The sequence below is a fragment of the Candoia aspera genome, chromosome 1 (genome assembly GCF_035149785.1).
Source record: "Candoia aspera isolate rCanAsp1 chromosome 1, rCanAsp1.hap2, whole genome shotgun sequence".
NCBI classification, from domain to species: domain Eukaryota; kingdom Metazoa; phylum Chordata; class Lepidosauria; order Squamata; family Boidae; genus Candoia; species Candoia aspera.
In genome coordinates, this window is record NC_086153.1 from 324,335,941 (window position 1) to 324,353,688 (window position 17,748).

The 17,748-nt window shown below is 40.4% G+C and overlaps 2 protein-coding genes across 3 annotated transcripts in view; both read left to right on the top strand.

Annotated features, from left to right (window-relative positions):
- The window catches only part of STYX (serine/threonine/tyrosine interacting protein), a 33,022-nt gene extending 15,904 nt beyond the window's left edge, over positions 1-17,118 (top strand). The window contains exons 5-11 of one of the 2 annotated variants that reach the window (XM_063290535.1): positions 980-1,040; positions 4,267-4,303; positions 6,117-6,156; positions 6,236-6,286; positions 6,924-6,996; positions 10,996-11,080; positions 15,433-17,118. In XM_063290535.1, coding sequence (XP_063146605.1) covers positions 980-1,040; positions 4,267-4,303; positions 6,117-6,156; positions 6,236-6,286; positions 6,924-6,996; positions 10,996-11,080; positions 15,433-15,455 — 370 coding nt within the window. In that variant the 3' untranslated portion in view covers positions 15,456-17,118. The remainder of the gene's footprint in view (positions 1-979; positions 1,041-4,266; positions 4,304-6,116; positions 6,157-6,235; positions 6,287-6,923; positions 6,997-10,995; positions 11,081-15,432) is intronic. The other variant, XM_063290534.1, reaches the window with a different exon arrangement.
- Positions 1-17,748, top strand: part of PTGER2 (prostaglandin E receptor 2) — a 449,149-nt gene that overhangs the window by 198,162 nt on the left and 233,239 nt on the right. The window lies entirely within an intron of this gene.

Consider the following 17,748-nt stretch of genomic DNA (forward strand, 5'->3'; position numbering starts at 1 on the left):
AGTTCCAAAAAGTTGTTAGTTTTATTAAAACTAACAAGTTTTATTTAGAACTTATTAGTTTTATTCCAAATGTTTCCAATGAAGTGAGTAGGTCAGTGGGATTTACAGTATCATTTTGTATCTCTAGGGCTTTAGATTTTAGATAGTCATTGGAGCACATTTTGATGTCAGCTTTACAAGTGAATGTGAGGTACCTGTCCTCTCTTTAGAACCTGATCCATAGAATTTTGCTAAGTTCTTAAATTACTTGGGTTTCCGTTACCATTCAGTTATTTAGCTCAACTTTTAGCTACAAATTTGTATTAATGGTTTAGTAAGAAATGATTTAATAAGAAATTTCATTCAGTAACATATATTTTTTTCATTACAGATGATAGAATTAATTGTAATTCTTTCACTTCATGTAGAACATTTCAGAATGCCTTCTGTGTTTGCACACTTGAAGCTAAAAACTCAAGTATTGCTAATAACTTTTTCTTCTTCTAGGAGCTTTGAACTATTTTAAACTGCTGTCTTATAAAGCATTTGCTGGACCAAGTGTGCTATGCTGCAGTTGTATGTGGCAAATAGTTCAACATAAGTACCTGATTTATAACAATTCAGACTGTTTGTCTTTCTGCTTCAAAGTTATCTTTTGACTGGCACTAATTCCTCAAGATTTCATGCAAGATTCTACCAAAGATTACTTAGGATCATTAAAAAAAAATTAATCCTTGCTGTACCACTACTTTTCTTCTGAAATTCTTATCTAACTTGATTCTGCTCTGTAGAAGTCCAGGCCTAGGATATTGAGGTGTGTTTCAACAGAGATGGGATCATCAGAATATGCAGTAGCAGTTTAAAAAGATTAATCCCTGAGATTAAACCTACTCCCATTTTCTCAATGATCACCAGATGATTTAATTTTTTTATGGCGGTTTAACACTCTAGAAAATGAATGGTCCTGCCTATGTACTTAACATACTTATTTTAATTGTAGGTATTTAGTCTTGGATATTGCTGATAATCCCATTGAAAATATAATTAGGTTTTTCCCGATGGTAAGTGTTTATCATCATATACGAGTTAGACTGTATCATAAACATACATTTTAGAACTGATAGGAGTTAATGCTAAATGAGTGAAGAAGTATCTGTAACTGAAATAATTCAGGTAAGTAAACTTTATCTTTGGTTAGGGTTGCAGTGACTAACCATATTACAGGAAACACTGTAATGCATTGATAGGTATGGCATATGTTGACTTACAATACATCCTTTTCTTTGTAAAAATGAGCTTTGTTTTCAATTCTGTAATTCAAAATTCCAATTTAAATATGAACATTCAAATTATATAGCAAGTGGAGAAAACATTGCCTTTTCAATACCATTCCTTCATACCTTTTCATACCAAGAAATGAAACAGAGATAAATACAGATATACATCGCTGTTTCATCCAGATGTAAATATGTTTGTTTTATGGTTTCAAACCTATACTTTTAAACTGCTGGTTCACTTAGCAGGGACGCGGTGGCGCTGCGGGTTAAACCGCTGAGCTGTCGATCGGAAGGTCGGCGGTTCGAAACCGCGCGGCGGGGTGAGCTCCCGTTGCTCGTCCCAGCTTCTGCACACCAAGCAGTTCGAAAACATGCAAATGTGAGTAGATTAATTGGTACCGCTTCGGCGGGAAGGTAACGGCGTTCCGTGAGTCATGCTGACCACATGACCCGGAAGTGTCCTATGGACAACGCCGGCTCCAAGGCTTTGAAACGGAGATGAGCACTGCCCCCTAGAGTCGGACACGACTGGACTTTACGTCAAGGGAAACCTTTACCTTTACCTTCACTTAGCAGAGTAATGAAAGGATTAAAGTAAAATTATTCTGTATGCTTGTGCATTATAAAAAGATAGTGGAATTCGATTTTTTTAGTCATACGCAGCCTGTAATTAATATTATTCTCAGCCGGGGATTATTACGCCACAAAGAATATGATTTAGAAATGACCAGATTTTGAGTTCACTGATGTAATTGATGTTTACTGTGCACTTCTACTTTTGTATTGGGTTCTCCCTAGTAGACATATTGTTCTGGAGTGAGCAGATCAGGAGTTTAAAAAATGGAGGCAGGGGATTTTAATATGCATTAAGCATATTAGGGAATTAATCCACCTATTTTCCCTTACATTCATGCCAAAAATTGGCAGGAAATCATACCAATGTTATTGAGCAGTTTGTCCCTGAATTTTGCTGCTGGCATGATCCGGTAGGGGATGATCCCAGATACTGCAGAAACTGCAAGATGCTGTCCTGTATCGTAACATCATAAATAATAAAAGCACTAAAATTTGCAATAAACCTAACAAGCAGCAATAAAAGTGTGTTAGAAAGCAGCTAAAACCAAAGGTGTTGGTGGACTTTAACCCCAATTATAGCTTCTTTTTTTCTCATTCTCTATAGTACTACATTTATTTAAAAAAGAATAGGTGTATGCATTATCCAGTACTTTTATCAACATGACAAAAGCAGCACTGAACCATTGCAATGCAAACTCTGCTCTTTTTGTACATGCATGCATTGTTGCAATGGTGTGATGTCGCTTTCATCATTTGATCCCTCCCCCCACAGATGCCACAGATAATTAATGTGCTCAGTTTTTGTTAATTTCAATTTAAGCACATCTATGTAAAAATGTTGTTAGAATGCTGATGAAAAGCCATAGTATAAACTATTGAGCCATGTTTTAATATGCTGTGTCTTCTGTGGGGACTCCCATAAATGCTTATCAAAATATTTTACTGGATGAAGATTATAGACACAGTCTTCTATTTGAGCAAGCAAAGTGTCTGGTGCCAAATTTTCTGTAGCAGCAAGCAGAATATACCTTACATTCAAAGAAGTGACATCCAACTATTATTTTATGCCATCAGTTCTACTATCAACTTAAACTTAATTGTTGGTCACCTCCTGTGGCCCTACCTGATTATATCAGTTCAGCATGTGTAGTGGTTAAGGCACCAGGCTAGATACTGGGAGACCGTGAGTTCTACTCCTGCCTTAGGCACAAAGCCAGCTGGGTGTCTTTGGTCCAGTCTCTCTCTCTCAGCCATAGGCAGAAGGCACTGGCAAACCACGTCCAAAAAATCTTGCCAAGAAAACTGCAGGGACTTGTCCAGGCAGTTGCCAGGAGTCAACACTGACTGGAAGGCACCCCCATGCCTGTTTCTCCTTATTAAAAGTTTGGATGTGCTTAAACTGAAAAGAACACAAAACATAACTATCAGAGATTTAATGGGGACAGCTGCCTAGGTAGGCCAAACTGCTTGTCTCATATTTGGATCCCCAAAACTGTGGGAGCATAAATGCATTAACAGGTGGCTCCAGGAAGGGGGTTACTATTTGATAAGGGGGCAGTTACAATAGTAATCTCTATTTTTTTAAATTATACTAGATATTTTAAAAGACAGCTAAAAACCAAAAGTAAATAAGGTTTACAAGCATTATAACATTAAATTAAAAATTAAAAATCAGAAGTAACATTAGTATTCTGCATATCAGTTTAGAATTTAGACTGTTATTAAAAGCAAGTCAGTAGACAGTGATTAACAGAAACTAGTATGATAATTATAAATCAAAATAGATATTACAAGACTTAATGTCTAATATAAGAATTCTGTCTATTTAGCAAATCAGACGAAAACTTAGATATTAAAGAAACCAAAAGAAAACTCATTCAGTATACTGTTGGGGAATATAAGGTTTGGTAATGTTTAACAGAAAAATGGCTGGTTGGAAAGATAATTCAACATGTAAATTTTATTTCATCCTGTAATAGATCATCTTCCAGAATTGTTGGGCTTTGCAACATTGCCACCAAATTTGAAAAAATGATCTGACCTGGTTGTTGCATTTCCAACAATCTTTAGAGAATGGAGGCGATTGGAGTTCCCCACAGACTTTATTGCATTCTGTAGTTACCTGTGAGATTTTTTTTAAAACCTGAGACGTTATTATGATGGATGTAAGTGAATCAGATTATGCTTGAAAGTAATCATTTTTAAGCATTTTTAGTAAAGCATTTGTTTTTTGTATTACGCCCTGTCAAGAATCACCTTAAATGTACTGTATTATGAAGACAGGCAATTGCTAACCTTTGTGAATAATGTGAACTTTTTAATGCAGAAGTTATTTAAATGATATGGTATGCTAAATATACTGAAATGGATTGGTTCTATCACTATAAGCATTTTTAATAAACTGGAATAGGAATGGCATTTTTTTCTTCTTTAGACTAAGGAGTTTATTGATGGGAGTTTACAGACTGGAGGTATGTATCTTAAATTCTGTTTGCCTGCAAATTGATCAAATTGTAGTTCCTTTTCAAATTAAATATAGAGAGAGATGAACTATATGAGATGAGAATACTTTATCATAGAATGGCCATTGTTATTTATAGGCTTATATCAAGATTTATTTTTGCCTTTTTACAGCTTTGATAATCTTTCTGATACCTAGAATACTTTGTTCGGTTTTTTTACAAATCAAGAACAGCCTTTAGGCAACAAATTGATTCTTGCTATGGAGCAAAATAAGGCAATTTTAGTGGGTTTGTGGGATATTTGGAGACTATATCGTGAGTTCTTTCACAAAATGGTTGCCGTAATGGGCATGGGTAAATAGATAGTACTGTTTTTCAAGAAGGCAAACCTATGAGTTTGCTTTTGCCATCATTTCCTGCATTGTAACTTCCTTCATGACCAGGGACGCGGTGGCGCTGCGGGTTAAACCGCTGAGCTGTCGATCGGAAGGTCGGTGGTTCAAAACCGCGCGGCGGGGTGAGCTCTCGTTGTTAATCCCAGCTCCTGCTCACCTAGCAGTTCGAAAACATGCAAATGTGAGTAGATCCAAGGCTTAGAAACGGAGATGAGCACCGCCCCCTAGAGTCGGATTCGACTGGACTTTACGTCAAGGGAAACCTTTACCTTTACCTAACTTCCTTCATACTGTTGTACCTTACCTTGTTTTCTAAGGCCTGTGAGGACTATATGAGGCGAAGAGACATTTTTACAAATATCTATCACAATAGAAATTGACATACTACTTTGTGGCATACTGACTTCCTATTTAATTTGCTTAATTGAAGAATATGAGAAAAATGGATTGGGTAGAGCAGCCTTTCTCAACTTTTTGACCCTGGAGGAATCCTTGAAATATTTTTCAGGCCTCAGGGCACCCCTGCACTTTCAGGCTCAAATATAGGCCAGAAGTTACAAAATTATTATACTCATTTCATGTGTAGGCCTGTATATATGCAATAACAGTGTTCTTAAATTAAAAATAGAGAATGAAACTTACCTCTTTAATGTGAAGTTGCCCAAATTTGAAATATTATTTTAAATAAATCATGACCTCCCAGACAACCCCTAGTGACCTCTCATGGAACCCTAGGGTTCCACAGAACCCTGGTTGAGAAACCCTGGGGTAGAGAATCTGGTAGCTCCAACTGCACATTGGTGTCTTTAGGCATGAGGTTGGTTAACCCTGATACAGATTGTGTAAGGATAGATTGAGCTTTGCTGTCATGATTCCTTATAGCAAGGATCAGCCACATGTTGGCCCTACCCATTTGTAGCCCCATGGTATTGTTGAGATTTCCTACCAAAATCTTAGTGGCATAATGGTTGCTTTGTGGTAACACAATCTGTTTCCCCCTCCTCCCACCCCGTAAGTTTGGGAATGGAAGTTTTCTGGGTGGCAGACTTCTCCCATTTCTGTCTTTATACCACTCCAAAGTTTGGTGGCACAATATTACAGTCTTTCAAAGATGGCATGTTTCTGTAAGGATAGTAATATGGTGTAACATTCTTACTCCCATTTTTAACCTGCCCTTCCCATACCTAAATTTACAGCCATGCCCTTTTCAGTAGTGTTGCTGGATGCTCTCCTCTGATTCTCCTTTGACAAATAGACGGGCCAAGCAGATTTACCACTTGCCAGGCTATTCTTCCCAAGAGATAGGGGGTGCACTCCCCAAGAATTCTTTGATATGATTGACCTTAATAAACCCACTTATGAACCTTGCAGATAACTGGTACTGTGTAATATAAATAATGTAATAAAGTAACTCTCTTCATTCTCAGGAAAAGTTCTTGTGCATGGGAATGCAGGGATTTCTAGAAGGTAACAAAAATACACATTTTTAAAAACATTGATGAGGCATGACCAACATATCTTACCTTGTTTATTTGTCTGTTTTCAGTGCTGCCTTAGTTATTGCATATATTATGGAAACATTTGGTGTGAAGTACAGGTAAGGACATTTACTAAACAACCTATTGTATTTCTAGATAGAGGACCTGTAAAATTCTTGCTGGTTAGTGGAGACCATAAGAATTAGATGTTAATTAATTATTTAAATTTCTTTAAAACAGATTCTTAGATTCTTCACAGAAATTATTCCGTTTTTCCAACTCAACTTCTGTGAACTTCGTTTAAACCATGTTTGTTTAATACTTCAGTAATGATGTCTCCTGGGCAGACTTATTGCTGCTTTTAAATGTAACATACCAGATATAAACAAGTAGTATTAAGCACAGAACAAAATACCATTTGTTTATATCTGGTATGTTACGTTTAAAATCAGCATTAAGTCTGCCCAGGATATACCATTATATATGTAATATTTATCAGGAATTTAATATGCAACTTCTATATGAAGAATATTCTTGGAAGTAAGTATAAAAGTCAAATAATACTGGTTGAATACATTCCTCATTGCAAATCTAGGCTTGGCTATCACCAGCACAGAGTTTCTAATATATCATTCTAAGGTCCAAGAATGGAGAGAAGAATAAACATAACTAAAGGAAACTGTTAAGAAAGTGAATCAGAAACCAGATGAAACAGACATTAATTGAAGATAAAGATGGGTAATATCTTTTTTCTAGGGATGCATTTACATATGTGCAAGAAAGAAGGTTTTGTATTAATCCCAATGCTGGATTTGTTCATCAACTTCAGGTAAATTCTTTTTCTACCCATTGATAGTGTAGATTTTATTACTGATTCTCTGGGTAGTATTACCCAATTGTCTGAAGTGCATTGATGTTCTGATTTGAAAGAAAGGCATTTATTTTTATCTTTTCTGGCTGTTGGTTATATTTTCTAGCATAGTTGGTTATTTTTTTCAAATATAATATTTACTTGGACATTGACATTTTGAATCTTTGAATATGAATTTGAAATTTAAAAATATTGAAATGTTTGAAAAAGTTGAGTGGATAAGCTTAGCTGAATATGTAAACTAGAAACTCGAATATTAAAATGGCGGGAGAACGAGGGGCAAGATTTGTATGTGGAAGGGGTCACAGGTATATTGTTCCTGTGGCACGTTCCAGCCCCTCGAACTCACTCCTGGGTACCAGTTGGCAGACTATCAAGGCCCTGGGCTGTCGGCTGCTGCTACTGAATGCCAAGTCAGTTTGTAATAAGGCCACCCTCATCCATGATTTGATCGTGGATGAGAATGCTGACCTGGCTTGTATTATGGAGTCCTGGCTGGGAGAGGAAGGGGGAATCCCCCTTTCTGAAATGTGCCCAGCTGGTTACTGGGTGTGGCACCAACTGAGACTCCAGGGTAGGGGTGGTGGGTTGGTGGTGGCCATCTGAGACACTTGGGAGGCATCCAGGGGCGCTGCTCCTCAGATTGCTGGGTGCGAGACCCTGTTTGTTAAGTTGGGCTCTAGGGATCAGCTGGGACTGTTGCTGTTGTACCAGCCTCCCTGCTGTGTGGCAACCTCCCTGCCTGAGCTCCTTGACTCCGTAGCCGGGTTGGCGGTGGAGTTCCCCAGGCTTATGGTCTTGGGGGATTTCAACCTGCCTTCCTTGGGGGTGGGGTCGGAGGTAGCTCAGGAGTTCATGGTTACCATGACAGCCATGGGCCTGTCCCAAGTAATCCAGGGCCCGACACACAATGGTGGTCATTCACCTGACCTGGTTTTTCTGTCGGAGCAGTGGCAGAGTGCTCTGAAATTGGGGGAGATCGTGGTTTCTTCCCTGTCATGGTCAGATCACTGCCTGGTGAACCTCCAGTTCTCTGGTGCTACCCCCCTCTGCAGAGAAGCTGGGCCTCTTAGATTGGCCCGCCCCAGGGGACTGATGGACCCAGTTGGGTTTCAGAGGGAGCTCGGGGTTCTGGGAAGTCTGCTGCACGGTCCAACTGAGGCCTTGGTGGCCGCATGGAATGAGGGAGCGGCCAGGGCCTTGGATTGGATCGTGCCTGAGTGGCCTCTCCGTACCCATGGCTCCTGCGGCTCCCCATGGCTTACGGAGGAGTTGAGGAGGCTTAAGAGGGCTAAGAGACACCTGAAGCGCCACTGGTGGAAGACGGGGAGCGAAGACGACCGAACACAAGCTAGAGCCACTATTAGAGCCTACTTCATGATGGTAAGGGTGGCGAAACATGGTTATTTCTCTGCCCTTATTGCATCTGCAGAAAGCCGTCCAGCGGCCCTATTTTGGGTGACTCAGTCCCTCCTCAGAGGGAGTAATACTGAGCTCCATCTGCAGGGTCGCTGTGAGGAATATGCTGTGCGTCTGGCGGATAAAGTTGCTCGCACTCGCTCTACGTTGGACTCCAGCTTTCAGGCAGAGCCAGTGGAGGATACGGGGGCAAAGTCTGGCATGGTTATCTGGGGGGAGTTTGATCTGGTTGCACCTGAGGAAGTGGACAGGGCCCTTGCAGCTACTAGTTCGGCCACTTCTGTATTAGATCCGTGGCCTTCCTGGTTGGTCAAGGCTGCCCAGGAGGAGGCATGTGATTGGGTCTGGGCAGTGGTTAATTCCTCTTAGAGAGAGGGGGTGCTCCCGCCGGCTCTTTAGGAGGTGGTGGTGCATCCTCTCCTCAAGGGGCCATCACTCGACCCAACCAGTCTGGACAGTTTTCATCCAGTCTCCAACCTCCCCTTTTTGGGGAAGGTTGTGGAGAGAGTGGTCATGTGGCAGCTGCAGAGTACCCTGGATGAAGCGGATTATCTGGACCCTTTTCAGTCAGGGTCCAGGCCGGGTTATGGACTGGGACGGCACTGATCGCACTCTTAGATAACCTCTGGCGGGAGCGGGATGGGGGCAGTGCAACCATTCTCGCTCTTCTTGACCTCTCAGCGGCCTTCGATACCATCGATCATGGTATCCTTCTGGACCAGCTTCGGGAGTTGGGGGTGGGCAGCACAGTGTTGTGCTGGTTCTCCTCCTACCTCCGGGGTCGGTTCCAGTCAGTGTTGATAAGGGGGGAAAGGTCCAGCCCACATCTCCTACTCTGTGGGGTGCCTCAGGGCTCGGTTCTCTCCCCTCTACTATTTAACATCTGCATGAGACCATTGGGGGAGGTGATCCGACGGTTTGGGGTAAGATACCATCAATATGCTGATGATACTCAGCTTTATATCTCTACCCCAGACTGCCTGAGTGATGCTGTGGATGTCCTGACCCAGTACCTGGAGGCCGTAAGGGCCTGGATGGGGTGCAGTGGGCTTTGACTCAACCCAAGCAAGGCTGAGTGGCTTTGGGTTTGTGGACCTCCCGGTGCTAAGGTTTTTCCACCTTTCGTCCTGGATGGGGTTGCACTGCCCCAGACAGACCCAGTGCACAATTGGGGGGTCCTCGTAGACTCATGGCTCCTGCTCGAAGAGCAGGTGGCAGCCGTGGCTAGGAGGGTCTTTGCGCACCTTTGGGTTGTGTGCCAGCTGCACCCATTCCTAGACCGAGAGGCTTTGCTCACAGTCACTCATGCCCTCGTGACCTCCTGTCTGGACTACTGTAATGCACTCTACATGGGGCTGCCCTTGAAGAGCATTCAGAAGCTTCAACTGGTGCAGAATGCAGCTGCATGGATAGTAACTGGTGTTGGGTACTCGACACATGTAACACCACTGCTACGTGAGCTGCATTGGTTGCTGGTGTGCTTCTGGGTGCAATTCCAGGTGCTGGTTGTCACCTTTAAAGCCCTTCATGCCTTGGGGCCGGATTACCTAAGGGACCACCTTCTCCCAGTTGTTTCTGCCCATCCAACTCGATCTAGTAGGTTGGGTATGCTGCGGGTCCCGTCAGCCAGGGAGTGTCAGTTGGCAGGAACTAGAAGGAGTGCCTTCTCTTCTATAGCGCCTGCCCCCAGGAACATCCTCCCTCCAGAAATTAGGATGTCCCCAACCCTGTTGGCCTTTCATAAGGCCATGAAGACCTGGCTTTGTGCCCCGGCCTGGGACCTCAAGCGTGTGGATGGTCCCATCTCTTGGCTGTATTAACATCCATGCATTGCTCACTTGGCAGCCATGTATATTTATTTTGTATTTATTTTATATTTTAACTGTTTTAATTGTAATTATTTTAATTGTTTTATAGTTTTATTGTTATAAGCTGCCCAAAGTCACTTGTTGAGATGGGCGGCTATAGAAATCAAATAAATGAAGGAAGGAAGGAGTTCATGATTATTAATAACATCTCTAAAGTATAATATATCGCCAGAGATATTGAAGATTCTGGAACAACCACCCATGAGCTTCCATCTTCCATGGCTCTAGAAGTTCTTTGAACCACAGCTTTCATTCTTTCATGTCCCGTGTTCAAATACTCCGATTCCAGCTCAGGTAGCATATTGGTACTTGTTTGAGCTGTGTTCGTCTGTATATCTGCAAATCAGCTTCTACTTGCCCAACTGTTCTCCTTTCATTAAAAATATTCCAGTAAAGAGATACAGGAGATCAAGTCTTCCTCCAGAGAAGAAGCCACTGTGTTTTTTTTCCTAACTCTAAATTTAATTTAATCAAGCGGAAACAAATTGCTTCCTTCTCTCCCCTGCATCCAAATCTCAGTTGCTCTGTTCCTTGAAATATTTCAGTTTCCCTGACTTGTAATATCTGTGCTCTGGTTGGTTCTTCCAGTGGTTGCTTTTTTGTCTCAGGGTCCTGACACAGACAGATTCATGTCAGTTTTTGTATAATCATTCAGGTCTTCTTGTTTTAGGAATATGAAGCCATCTATCTAGCAAAGTTAACTATTCAGATGATGTCACCTCGGCAGCTGGAGCGATCACTCTCAGTTAGTACAGGTGAGATCTTTGTGTATAGCTACAGCTACAGTGTATCTTTTTTCCACTTGGGCCATATGTTCTTAGGATATCCACTGTTAATTTATGAGGGAATTACCTTCTAGAAACATGAAGGTGGTGTGATAATGATTAAACATAGGTAAGAGCTTATCTTTGAGTTTATACCATGGTTTTAAGAGCACTAAAGTGAGCTTACTTTTCTACTGTTGCTGCATCTACAGATAGCCACCAACCAATATTGTTTAAAGCGACTGGGCCTATTGGGAAAACAAGCAGGATCAGTAGTAGATGAAGTTCTCTGTGCTGTTAATCTCTGCGACCTGTGGATTAGATTACCCTTCCTAGTTGGTGAAAGCAGCCAAGTAGGTGACGACAAGCTGGGTACAGGAACTGGAAACTGCATTCTTGAGGAAAGAGGTGGTGCCTCCTTCCTTGATCAAGGCAGTAGTGTGTTCCCTCCTCAAGAAAACAACTCTTCACCTAGCTAACTCTCAACTCTTTTAGGGAGAGTGGTTGGACTACAGTTACCACTAGATGATCTAGTTTATCTGGACCTTTCTCATTCTGGGCGCTGGACTAAAACTGTTGGTCACTCTTGTTGGTGACCTTGTTCAGGATTGGGATGAGTATGACTCTTCTGCTGGACTTTTCAGCATCATTTGATACCATTGCCCAAGGTATTCTTCTGGGTTGAAAGACTGCTCTCTTCCTGAGTGGTCATTTCCAGTCAGCAACAATGAGTGGGGAGAGGTTGAGCCCTTGGCAGATTCATTATTGAGGTTCTGAAGAGCTCTGTCCTCTCCCCCATTTAACATCTACATGAAGCTGCTGGAAGAGATCATATGCTAGCATAAGATGAGGTATCATCAGTATGCTGATAATACTTCATTATATATCTCCACTCTGGGCCAGGTCATGACCCAATGGCTAGGGACTGTTATGGTCTGGATGGGAAAAAACAGGCTTAGACTGAATTCTATAAAGACACAGTGGCAGAAGACTTCGAAGCAAATTGAGTCCACAGATAGTCTGCTTTAGATGGGGTTGCACTCTCCCAGACAAAGCTGGCCTGCAACTTGGAGGTCCTTGGAGGAGGCAGTTTGCTTCAAAGGCAAAGTGAGCAGCAGATGGAGGCCACAACCAAGGTGGCCTTTGCACAATTACATCTTATGTGCCAGTTGAAGTCTTTCCTGGATCAGGAGGCTTTACTCACAGTCACTTATGCACAGTTACTCATGGCTGGATTGTTGCAAAATGCATTTTACATGGGACTGCCTTTGAAGACCATCCAAAAGCTTCAACAGATGCAACGTGCACAACTTGAGTAGTTATGGACACCTGGAGGTTCACCCATGTAACACTACTACAGGTTATTCTTGCTTTCCGACCACTCATTCAGCAACCGTACAAGGTTGTGATGGCGCTGAATGAGTGGTACTTTTGACCAGTCCTCAAAGTTCCGGCCGTCGCAGTGTCCTCATGGTCACATGATTCAGGCGGTTGGCAACTGGCTTGCACTTAACAATGGTTGCAGCATCCCACGGTCACACGATTGCCATTTGTGATCTTCCATGCCGGCTTTCCACAAGCAAAGTCAGTGTGGAAGCCAGCAGGCAAGGTTGCAAGTCGCTCTGGTAAGTCACTTCTGCCACTTTTTCTCCCAAGGAGCCCCCAGGTGGCAGGGTGAGTGCAGGCCCCTGGCAGGTCCACTGTCTGGCCTTCCTGTGCTCACACCGTGCTGTCTACCCGTTGGCCTTCCTGTGCTCATGCCGCAGCACCCCCCTCCCCCGCGTACCGGCCTGCTTGCTAGCCACCTAAGGAACAGCTTGTTGTGATGAGGACTTGCAACTTCCTGCTGGCTTCCCCATTGACTTTGCTTGTTGAAAGCCGGCAGGAAGTTGCAAGTCCCGGTCATGTGAGGCCCTCGCTTAACGACCCATGGTAATCGCTTAACGACGGCAACGGGGACTGCTGGGATTGTCACTGCTAAGCGATGTGGTCACATGACATTGCATTTTATGACCACATAACTTAGTGATGGAAATTCTGGTCTGAATTACATCATTAAGTGAGGACTACAAGCATTTCATTGTTATACATAAGGTCACCATGAGTCGTAAACAACTCGACGGCAACTAACAACAACAGCAACCTATACTGTGGAAGCCACAATGGCTGCCAGTTAGCTTCCGGATGCATTGCAAGTTGCTGGTTGTCACCTTTATAGTTCTTCATGGCTTGGATATCTCTATGTCTTCTTGAGCTTCACTCAGCCTCTCCTGTAATATTTATATTAATATTGTAAACCATTAACTGTCTTCAGAAATAGGGCAGCATATAAGTTGTAGTAATAAATACCATTTGCCATAATCATATTTCGTTCCAGAGTAAAGAAGTAAAAAAAAAGGGAAAAGGAAAAAAGAAAAAGGAAAGTTTAAAAAAGTGAGGCTTCCGGTGGGGAAGGGTGGACTGAGCAGCTGCGCCCGCAGGCTAAGCGGATGGAGCTGACAATGGCAACTTTTTTTGGGCTCAGGCAGGTTTTCCTGAAGCCCAGAAACATTCTCCCGATAAAAGAGAATGCTTGGAATCATCCCTTGTCCTCCGGACAGCTACTTGTAGCCAGAAGATCGCAAACAGTGTTTTGCGTTCTACTGGTAGGAGCTTTTAGCTGGGAGGCGGGGCTGTCACTATTTTCCAAGCCGCACTGTAGCCTTAAAGGGACACTTAGGACTGGCCACCCCATTTCTAAATCACTAATTTATATATATATATATATATTAAGTACGGGTACCCTAAGAGAGGCTTTCTACAGCAAGGAGAAGCTGGTTCTCTTGGTGCCTATTGTTATTTTTGGGATTACTTTTTAGAAATCCTTTTTAAAGTTTTGGACTTCATTTTCCTTCCAAATATAAAGGAGGATTGAGGGTAAACAATTGTCTTCCTGTTATTATTTTCGTATTAAATTTGAAGATATTAGCATTTTCCTACAGTTGAATCAGCTGATTTGAACCTTCAGCTTTCTGTTTCTACTTTCCCTGGGGAACTGTCTGCTTATCTCACTGTCGCCTGTGTAAACACATTTCGGAACTTTTCCATAAGCTCCCAGGGGGCACCATAATCTACTGCATGAGACTTGGAAGATTTTAAACAGATTTCTTCTGACTTCTACCAAACTTTTATGCAAGATATTCAGGACATCATGGAAAATGGGAGATCTAAAATGTGCCATCCAGTTGGGGATGTGGTGGATGAAGTCGAGGAATTCAACAGTGATAGAAATGTTTCTTCTAAGAGTGAGATTACTATTGAGATGCTGGATGAAGATCAGATAGTGGAGTTGGAGAAATTTAAAGGAGAGATCTGCAAGCAATAAGTGAAATTGACTTCCTGATGGAATGCAATGAAAAAGAAGGGGTCGTTATGTATGGGAGGTTTTTTGAGAAGTTGGAATTTTTGAGGGGGGTAGTTGGGCTGTTTGATTTTTTTAAGAGAAAAGCTCTGCACATTGTGGGGATATGTAAATGCTCTGGTTTATTTTGAAGTGGGATAAGGGTTAAATAATGGATCTGGATCGCTTTAAGGGTTTGATTGATGTTAACTATTAAGTATAATGGCAGAATTTATGTGCTTTTTAATTTGATTTTTATTGTAGTAGACAGAAGTGTATAGAATAGTAGTAGGAAGGGAATAATTAAATATGTGTTACCATTTGGGGGAAGGTTGTTTAGGTCTATATAATTTTTTTTTTAATATAAGGGGAAGGAGTTAACTATTTAGTGGTTTTTATTATGTGCTAAAGTGGAATGATTTATAGAAATAATATGGGTTTGGTTTAACATAGAGATTGATTACAGAAATTTTTGTATATCCTTGCTGTTAAAAGTCGGAAGCCACAACTTTTTGTAATTTTGGGAAAAAAAAACTCTCTTGTGTTTTCACACTTTGTTTCTTTTTTTGTAGTTTTTTGTTTTTTCATAGCTTTTATCCTTGTCTTAAAATTTAATAAGTTTATTTTTAAAAAAGTTTAAAAAAGCAAGTTGATTATGATATGAATTAAGGTCTCTTCATTATAGAGACCTTCTGATTGAGATTCTGCAGAAGTTTGGGGGAGGAAAATAACTTTTAGAGAAATGTGTGGGTTAGATGTAAAACAAGAGTTTTGCACAGTAAGTAGAGTAAGTATCTGTTTTTAAAATATTTTAACTACTTTGTATGTTTAAAATTGGCATTTTTGTATTAAAAAAACTGCTTCAAATTTCTCCTTGTAGAATAAATTTTGGAGTTTTTAGTCTACCAGATAAAATGAAAATATTTTAAAATTTCTGATTCTTATCAAACTATTTTTTTCCTAGAAAACATCTTTCTTATTGCCTAATCTCTTGAATTTTACTGCCTGCTTCATAGGAAGTCTAAAACGAACACATGAAGAGGATGAAGAAATCAGCAGTGTACAAGCAGCAGCTCAGAATGGTTGACAGCTGAAGATACCTGGACTTGATTGTTAAAAGTTTTATAGCAGCTTCTAATCTTGGCAAGATGAACCACCAGATACAAATTTAAAAATGGAAGATGAGTCCAACTTCCTTATGCAAACCTGTTCCTTCAGCATACCAGGCAACATTTTTAAGGTATTGGATTCCTTGACTGACTAGAAGGCACTGATTGTTTTACTGTTTTTTTTACACTTTATAGTTTTACCTTTACCCAAAAGTTTTGGACTTGCAAAGAGGTATTATTGCAATAATGCACTTTTCATACTTGAAATTTCTTTATTTGTATTGATAAAGTTATTACTTAAGCAAAACATGAGTTGGGAGATGATTTGTTTATAAAGATTTGTGTAATTTATAAGAAGAGTCTTTAGTAAAAAAAAAAAAAAAACCAAAAGAAAAGAACATAAATTAACTGTGGGTGGTATTTTTTGTTTTCCAAATTAAGGCTTCAGGCAGAAAATAGATTAGAACTACTGCTGTGATTATCATGAAATGAAAACAGTAGGGATCAGTGTCACTGATGTATTACAACAGAAAACCTAAGATTTTCTTCCAAATAAAATGTTCTTTTGTCTACATTTGGCTTCCTGCTGAAAGGCAAGAATCCATTGTAAGACAGTTTTTCTAGGGGAAATCCACAAAAAAGGTTCAAGTAGGCAAATACTGATATTTGACTATTTACTCTTCAAGCTGAACATAATCAGTTATCTATATCTTGTTTTCCAGTATTTCATTTTTTGTTTTCCAGCCCTAAAAATATCTCAGGGTTATTCTTTGCTGCCAGTGAAGTATCCCTCAGAGCTCTCTTGATGGATCCCAAGTTGCAGAGACCTGAATCAAGCAATCAGCAATTTTTTCAGAGAGAATTGAAAGCGGTGGCTTTTTTAAAAAACAAACAAACCAGTATCTGCTAACTAAACACTTTAATCCAGTGTTTTTCAACCTTAGCAACTTTAAGATCTGTGGACTTCAACTCCCAGAATTCCCCAGCCAGCAATTCTGGAAGTTGTAGTCCACACATCTTAAAGCTGACATGGTTGAGAAACACTGCATTAATCCCATTCAACCTTCAAGGTCAGTAGAGCATGCATTGTTCTTCTGTATCCATTCAGCCCAAACTGAAATCTTCAGATGCGTTGCTTGAAGTTTAAAAAAGGCTAGTATTGCTTCCCTTTTTCTGTCTGTGCAATAAGAGTTGCAGGAGTTCATGTAGGAAAAAAAACCCCTTAAAACTAAAAGCAAGATACATTTTGTTTTAATCAGAACTTGAAGCATTGATTATTCTACTCTGGGTGGGGGCAGAATAATCACATTGCTGGACTATGTGCCTATTCTTCCAGTAAAAGCAGAATTTGGAAAAGCATGGAACAGCTGTAAATAACATACTTTGCAGAAAATCTGTGCAACTGATTAATTAAACAGCACTTGTAGACTGTCCCAATAAAGTGATACTCTTGGCATGTGGGATTAGAGATTCATAACATGTACCATTTTCTCTCTTAATATGTGAAACTGAATCAACAGTGTTCTTAAGAGAATCATTCAGCAAGAAAATGAACTATGCATGTGCAATTCAATTTGTGGTTACCTTTCTCCGCAGATTATGCTCCTTTCGCTTTGAGAAGCAATGTAATGTTCTTTATCCAGTGATATTTATTTAAAACAGATGCACTTTAATAACATTTCCCAAATTATAAGGTATAAAACAGCTGGCACCAAGAAGAAAACCAATACATCAGAATAATCACAGGCACCAAGAAGAAAACCAATATATCAAAATAATCACAAATTCATTTATTTAGGTTTTACATTATTTTTAAAACATTGAATAAATAAGATTTAAAAATCTTCAAAATTAGAGTACCTTAAAATATGAAATGGAATGACTATCCCAACTTTTTGTAGCTATCTGTGATTCAATAATTTTTTAAAGCTAATAATTATAGAAGACTTCCTTACTACTATATAATCTCCTTTATAATGCCCACTATAGTTCTTCCCTTTAGGATTAAAGGGGGAGAGGAGTTGTTCTTGTTACCATCCAATAATATGCAGGGGTGCAAAAAGTGCCACACTTGTGGCCTACCTGCATTCCTTTTGAAGCGCTCATAGTACAGCAAGAATTTTGCATTTTTAAGAAAAGTTTTAAGGGCATATGGGTGCCTTATACTTCAG